Genomic DNA, 8231 nt, shown 5'->3' with positions numbered 1-8231 from the left:
AGTAGACCCCGGGTTTCACCATGTTGGCCAGGCTGGTCTCAAACTCCTGACCTCAGGGGATCTGCCCGCCTTGGCCTCCCAAAGTGCTGGGATTACAGGCATGAGCCAACATGCCTGGCTGGTTTTTTTTTTTTTTTTTTTTAAGATACTGTTTGTAATGTTAAATTTTTATAATGAAGCTATGATAGGCAGCCAAAGGAAATTTCAAAAATAATTTTAAAACGTTTAGTACAGTGGTAGCATAATTTGGGTATTTAGCTTCTCAAGTTTAAGACTTAAGTTTTGTTTGGATTTGTCAGATCTAACATAAATTTGTTTTTAGAAAATGAGCCATAATGTCTTTGATCATTTCTTAAGCTATTAGGTTCTGTGAAATAATCTCATTATGTTCTGGTTAGACAAATTTTGAGTCTGTAATCTTGAGTGTAACATCTGAAGACAAACAAATGGATAATAATGCAAGTTGACTAGAAAGACTGCTAGAATAGTAAAGATTTTCAGGATTGTTTAATATAATGAGTATATTATGAAGAAATTAAGGGAAAACAGGTAGGAAACACAAGCAACTTTTGTGTGTATAAAAATCTGCTCCGTTTTCCTAATATCTTCTCTGATCTTTCCCCTATTATAAATACTCTTCCTACCATACTTGCCACCTCTCTTTCTTTTACTGTCTTTCCCACGTCTCTTCCCCAATCCTTTCCCCTTCCTTTTTCCTAGTTTTTAATTGAGCATTGAGTGTGCCAGGAAGCATATTAGGCTTTGGTGGGAAGGTCAGCATAATAGACATGAAGGCTATAGTCCAGAGTTTGTTGTGCTTAATGGGAAAATTTAAGTATTAATTAAATAACCATGCCAAAGATGATATAGTTATAAACTACATGTTCTATGGAGTTTGAAGAAGTGACATTTAAGTTGATTTCCAAAGTCAGTCAGATAACAAATATTTATTGAGTACTTATTGCATGCCAGGTACTGTTTTAGGATGGGACATAATGTGTTGGAATTTTGTATGTGTGTTTATTTTTTATTAATATATTTCAGCATCACAAAGTGAAAAGCACCTCAACATATCCTGTTAGAATAATGAGCACTCGTCTTGTGTATATAAGTATCACCCTGAGTAGGACTTCACTGGCGTAACTGTATTTTATGATTTTTTTTTTTTTTTGAGACAGAGTTTTGCTCTTGTTGCCCAGGCTGGAGTACAGTGGGACGGTCTTGGCTCATTACAACCTCTATCTCCTGGATTCAAGTGATCCTCCTGCCTCAGCCTTCCAAGTAGCTGGTATTTTAGGTGCACACCACCACGCCTGGCTGTTTTTTGTATTTTTAGTAGAGACGGGGTTTTGCCATTTTGACCAGGCTGGTCTTGAGCTCCTGACCTCAGATGATCCACCTGCCTCAGCCTCCCAAAGTGCTGGGATTACAGGTGTGAGCCACAGCACCCGGACATAACTGTAGTTTAGACGTTAAGTAGGCCTTTTAAAGGGTTTACCTATACAAAATAATCAAAGATATAACAGAACTTCAAAGGAAATAAAACGTTAGCCTCTTAAAATTACATGGTGAGAAAAAGCTTCAAAAACGAATATTTCCATGTTGAGCTGAAATGAACTACAATTAGAATCTTATGCTTTCTTTTACAGCCTTAAATGGATATTGCTTACAAAATTGAAAAAATGATGCTTTTATAAACATTAAAGCCAGTCATAAAATGCGTGGCAATTAATAGCTTCTTTCTTAGTCTCTTCATACAAATACTAGTGAACTGTTTATTTTCTCTCTGTTGTACAAACCAAATGGCCAGTGCAGTTGATATCAGATGGAGCCCTTTTTTTCTTAACAAAATTACTGAAGCATACACAAACTTAATACTTTTAGAGAATTATGGGAGTATGAAAGGGAAATTTTGAGTTTTGAAGTCTTTACCACTAGAAAGTTCTAAGATATTAAAAGGTATTTTTTTTAACTGATGAAAAAATGTTTATGTGCAGAAAAAGATATTTTTGTTGTGGAGGCAAGTAATTGTGCTTCATACTGGAATCCTTTTGAATTTATGTTATTTTCCCTGTGAAGAGAAACCAGGAAGAAGAAAATCCTATGACACTAATATATCATCCCACGTGCTTTCAGATGATTTCTTTTTGTGTGGGAACTTCTAAGCAATCACACTATTGCCATGATAAAATTCTTTTGGGTGGTTGAGTATCTTTCCTTCATTCCTCTTCTGGTAGACTCAGTAAAGTTAGCTAGAGAGATCAGTGATCACCAGAGAGTGAGCTGTGCGACTACACCTTAAATCCAGGTGGTCCAAACACGGTTTATTCTTATCCCCTCTCAGGGGAAGGGAACTCATGAATGGAGTGGCACGCATCTTCTCTGAAGGCAGTTATGTCTATGCTGTTTTCTTCTCATGGCCAACTTAGGTAGTCTCTATCTGTTCATAAGAAGATTCGTAATAAAAATAAACAATGCAAAAAGGAATTAATGAAATCTTATTTCTCTGCCACACAAAAGTGAAGTGATAGCTCTCAGTGTAAACCAAACGATCTGTAAATAGTCTGGAATATCTTTGTGACTCTCTTTACAAATGACAAACCTCAGAGAACTGCCAGCTGTGTTTTCCACGAAAGTTACTGATCACAGATTGAAATTTGGCGTATGTTGTAAAGGTAAAGTTGACATATCGGATGTGGACATGTGTTAGATAATTTCTACAGTTCTTTGTTTTCCTTGAGCAGCTCAGTAGATCATGGTGCCATTTATTTATATGCGGAAGACATGGAGAGGATCAGATTAGGGAAAATTGGTAGTTTTGTTTTGGCCATGGTAACTTTGAGATGTCTGTTAGATGTGAAAGAAGTTATATTGAAATTACTGGTGGCCAAGGGAGCACTTGGGACAACAGTGTCAACTCTGAATATTCCTGAAATTCCCAGGCAGAGCAATGCATTTCTTTTTGTGTTGTTATAACATCTTTTATCCTTTAGATTTTTTTTCATAATATTTATTATATTGCTCTGATTGTTGGTGTGTTTTTTTTTCCCTAAGGTCCAGGATCCTGTTGTGTTTCTCTATCAGCTTCTGGTACATAATAGATAATAAATGATGAATGAATTATATTTACATTCTTTCACCAGATCCTTTTTGTTTTACCCGTCAAGTCCATTTCTTTCTGTTCCCATTGCCTTAGTGCTGGTTCTCATCATCTCATTAGAATCAGGGCATTTAAATTGATTTTTTTTTAAGCAGCAGAACTCATTTTCAAATAAACTAAATGGAAAACGCTCAGTATATGAGGGTATCAATTAGGAATTGGGTTGGGCACTGTTAATAAGAGACCTACCTGACTATAATGGCTTAAGTGTAAAAGAGTTTCTTTTTCTCACATAATGATTAGTTGGGAGGTAGATGATTTTGGAATTGAATCGGTGGTTCAAATATATCAGTCAGAATGTCTTGAGACATGGGTTCTTTACCTCCTAGGAAAGGAGGGTGATGCTGAATTTAAACAGAGCAGGGAATTTAAATAGGGTATAAAATATGGCATGATATTATTTAAGTGTAAGGAAACTTAAACTTTGTTTAAACTGTTAAATTGAATAGATTGATGATAATTTTAAGATAAAAAGGTGAGTATAAAGGTAAAAGAGCATAAAGAAGTCATTTCAGCAGTCTAGAGGAATGTGACTGGGCTACACACCACGGATTCTAATAAGAGCAGAAAAAATAGGCAGATCTTAGAGGAGTTATGGAATAAGTAGATAACTGGTTTTGAAATTAATATAAAGAGAAAGCTGGGTGTGATGGCTAACGCCTGTGATCCCAGTACTTTGCGAGGCTGAGGTGGGCAGATGACTTGAGGACTAAAGTTTGAGACCAGCCTGGCCAACATGGCGAAATCCCGTCTGTACTAAAAATACAAAAATTAACCAGGCATGGTGGTGCATACCTGTAATCCCAGCTACCCAGGAGGCTGAGGCAAGAGAATCACTTGAACCCAGGAGGTAGAGACTACATTGAGCCGAGATTGCACCACTGTACTCTCGTGGCGCAATCTGCCTGGGTGACAACTCTGCCTGGGTGACAGAATGAGACCCTGTCTCAAAAAAAAAGAAAAAAGAGGGAGAAGAGGTATTAAGACAGATGATTGACTTCGGGCTTTTAAGCCTGCTGAACTGGCAGGATGGCGGTACTGTTAATGGTGATGAGAAAATGGGAGAAATCGTATGGATGTACAGTAGCAGATTATTGACATTTGTGTTACAGGAAATCACAGTCTGAATAGAAAATGGTCAGAATGGCTAAAATGGTGACCTATTGTTTTCTTAGAATAAGGGTAGTAAACACAGAATGGGAAAATTCTTCAAGGCCTTTCTTGAAGAATATGACTTCGTGTTGAAACATAAAGTCATAACCAATCAGCTGGGACTTAATTTGTGTTGATCTGGGGGAGTTTATGAAGGTGCCAAAGAATTACAGTTTATTCAGCTTTTATGTGTTATTAATGTGAACTTTTTGATAGTTGGAACATTTTGATCCAATTTTCTCTTTGGTGCTTTTACCTAATACTATTCTAAAATAGGCTAATTTTAATAAATATTTAGCAATGAAACATTCTTTGTGTTTAACTTCAAATTAAATGTTATAAACTTACTTTAACATCTAAAGTCCATTATGTTTGAGTATTCTGGTAAATTAAACAAGCTAATAACCTTTTTTTTTTAAGGTACAGCAGGGAAGAACTGGAAATTCAGAGAAAGAAACAGCACTTCCCTCTACAAAAGCTGAGTTTACTTCTCCTCCTTCTTTGTTCAAGACTGGGCTCCCACCAAGCAGGTTAGTTACATAGTTGTAACTCAATTATTATAAGACATTGGTATCTTTACATTGTATTTGTGCTATATTAAGTATAAAAGCTCTGAATGTTCTACCAAAAAACTGGAACATTCTACCTTGTTTTAGTACAAAATGAATTCTTCATGAGAAACTTCTTGGTGTTCTTCCGTCTAAAAAGCCTAGGTAAGCAAGAAATGAAATGTGATATATAGTTATGTGTATGTTTAAAGAGACAATCTTACATTCAAGAGAGGTGGTAACAACAATAGTATTAGCTGTTTCCTCTGCTTATTATTCTTACATAATAAGGAATTATTGGACTTCTAAGTCTAGATCTATTGGCTTAAAGGTGTTTTGCTGATTTTAGTGAAAGAGGCTATTGAAATTTTGGCTTGGAAAAATCTTTAAAACTGGAACCATTTTTTGTTGTTGTTTGGTTTGATGTGATGATACCTAATATATTCCAGAAGATATCAGATGTAAGAGGCAAATATGCTAGAAAATGTACTTTTTACTTAAATGTGACAAATAGTTACCCTATTATGTCATTACCAGGAAACTGCTAAAGGATAGTAGGCTCAGACTAGCAAAATTTGAGGTCAGTAGTTTAATATTGGACTAGATAAGATGACTTAAGTCTGGGCCTGAAACAAATTAATAACCCACCTATTACTAGTCCTTGGCCAGATCACTTATCTTTTGGGTTACTTGTTTAAATTTGTTTTATATAACTTTGTTTTTGTTATTCTGCAGTTTTGTATTGCTGTAAGAGCTATTTCAGAATAATCTAATACAGGAAGGTGCCTTATAGTAGCATCTAGTCTAGCTCTAAGATAAAGATTTTTGAAGCTTTCAGCCAAAATTAAATGTCATAAAGTGATCCAGTATTTTTGTGAATAGTCATAGATAAAATGAAATGTGATTGTTTGAACTAAATATAATCTCATAAAATGTTTGGTTAAAGAATGATAGCTAAGCTTTTAATATATAGTAATATATTGTATTTTAATATGTAGTATTCTTTTGGAATGTCCATTTTTTAAGACTTCATTCATTCAGTTTATGGTATTCTACAATATAGAGTGATGGTAACAGCTTGGACTCTGGAGTCAGATTTCTGGAGTTCAAATACTGGCTCTGCAGCTTAATAGCTGTGCTGTCATTGGGCAAATTCCCTAATCTTCTTATGCTTTGATTTCTTCATCTGTAAAATGTAGTAGTAATACTTCTCTCACAGTGTAGTTATATACATTCAGTGGACTCATTTATGTAAAGTGTTTTAGAACAGTGCCTGGTACCTAGAAAATACTCTAGATGTTTGCTTTTATACTTAAACTCTTTAAAAATCAATAGTTTTTCTGTACTTCACCTTTTATTTTTTGTTGTTGAGTGGCTTTTCAGAATTTGGGCCAGATTATATAGGGTTGTGAGTGCCATTATAAAGGCTTTGGTTTTTCCTATAAATTAAATAAATGGGGACTCACTGGTGGATTTTGAGCAGAGCAGTGAAATAATCTGATTCAGGTTTTTAAAGTTTCAAGTTACCATAGTTGCTTTTCTAAAAACAGACTACAGAATTACTTAGGGTGGGTGAAAACAGGGAGGACAATTCGGAGGTTGCAGCAATTATCTAGGAAGAGGTAATGGTGACTTCCACCAAGATGATAGTGGTAGAGATGCTGAGAAGTAGTCAGCTACCGGGTATATTTCAGAAGGTAAGCCAATAAGCTATCTTGATGGATTTGGGTATGGATTATAGAGGAAAAAGCAGACAAGGATGAATCCAAGGTTTTTTTCTAATCAACTGAACCAGAATGAGGGATTTGTCATTTACAGAGATGGAAAAGAGCATAAGGAGGAGTGATTATTGGAGGAAGAAGAATTCAGTGTAGAACATAATAAAAATGAGATGCGTATTGAACATGCAAATGGGAAATTTGAGTAGGAAGTTGGCTATATGGATCTGGAATTGAGGGGAAGAGTATGGGCTGGAGATAATGAATTTGGTATAATCAGTGTTTAAATATTATTTAAATGAAATTATAAAATGGAATTAGTCCATAAAAGAGGTAAGTATTGATAGAGAAGTGGTAAGAGACAGCCGTGGAGCACTCCCTTGTATGTCAGCAAAATAAGGATGAACTAGTAAGAGCAGACTAATAAGGTCAAATGATGAATAAAATAGGAAGAAAACCCACTGTATGTCTTGAAAACGATGTGTTTCAAGGAGAAATGTCAGCTATCAAATATTAAATCCAGTTGATTGGTCAAGAAGATGAAGACTAAGAATGACGATTGGATTTTATTGATGCTCATTGGTGATCCTGACCAGGATCATTTTCATTTGTATTTATATAAAGTGAAGATAAAAGACTTTGGAATAGATTCAATAGAGAATGGGAGGAAAAGAATTAGAGAAAATATGGGCACTTTTTGGCAGACTGTTTTCTTTCTTTGGGGGCCAGAGAAATGGGACAGTATCTGGAGGGAAATGTGGGGTCAGAAAAAGATTTTTTTTCAAAACAAACCCCAGCATTTTGGCCAGGCACTGTGGCTCATGCCTGTTATCTCAGCAGTTTGGGAGGCTGAGATGGGCAGATCAGTTGAGGTCTGGAGTTTGAGAGGACCCTGGCCAGCATGGCAAAAACCCCTTTCTACAAAAAATACAAACATTAGCTGGGCATGGCGATGCACACCTGTAGTTCAAGCTACTCAGGAGGATGAGGCAGGAGAGTTGGTTGAACCCAGGAGGCGGAGGTTGTAGTGAGCCAAGATTGCGCCATTGTACTCCAGCCTTGGTGACAGAGCGAGACACTGTCTGAAAAATAATAATAATTGCAGCATTTTGTATATTTATAGGAATGAGTTACTAGAGGAGAAATTGATGATGTGAGACAGGGGAGTTGTAGAACAGTGTCCTTTAATAAGGCCAGAGGGATGAGATGTAATGTGCAAGTGGAAGGGTTGCCCTTAAGTAGAAGCATGGACAACTCATTCATAAGAACAGGATGGAAGGCAGGATACAGGGCACCAGTGCAGATGGGGAGGTGGATAAGGGAATGGGAATAATTGAAAGTGCTCTTCTGATTGCTTCCATTTTTTCCCAGCAAAATAATATGCAGACATATCTAGTAAGAGTGAGCCTGTTGGAAATAAGAGGCCGTTGAAAGGTAGCATTGAGTGTTTGAGAAGAAAATAGGTCTGAAATAGTCTTTTGGAGCTGTGTGAATAAACTAGGTGAAAGGAGTAGCTTGACAGCTAGAGTGAAGTGTGGATCCAAGCTTTTTTTTTTTTTCCCAAGGTGAGAGGAATTACAGTGTTTTTATATGCGGATGGTAATGAGTTAGAGTACAAAATTGATGATGCAGGGAGAGAAACTGTACAGTACT

General features: G+C 36.3%; 1 protein-coding gene across 46 annotated transcripts in view; it reads left to right on the top strand.

The window, feature by feature from the left end:
* Positions 1-8231, top strand: part of FIP1L1 (factor interacting with PAPOLA and CPSF1) — a 75751-nt gene that overhangs the window by 17940 nt on the left and 49580 nt on the right. For 37 of the 46 annotated variants that reach the window (XM_037742618.1, XM_037742623.1, XM_037742620.1 and 34 more), the window contains one exon: positions 4733-4842. In XM_037742618.1, coding sequence (XP_037598546.1) covers positions 4733-4842 — 110 coding nt within the window. The remainder of the gene's footprint in view (positions 1-4732; positions 4843-8231) is intronic. The other 9 variants (XM_037742619.1, XM_037742624.1, XM_037742615.1 and 6 more) reach the window with 1 other exon arrangement.

Source organism: Cebus imitator, unplaced genomic scaffold (genome assembly GCF_001604975.1).
Source record: "Cebus imitator isolate Cc_AM_T3 unplaced genomic scaffold, Cebus_imitator-1.0 Scaffold124, whole genome shotgun sequence".
NCBI classification, from domain to species: domain Eukaryota; kingdom Metazoa; phylum Chordata; class Mammalia; order Primates; family Cebidae; genus Cebus; species Cebus imitator.
Note: the sequence above shows the minus strand (reverse complement) of the source record. Positions and strands in the feature narration are given on the sequence as shown.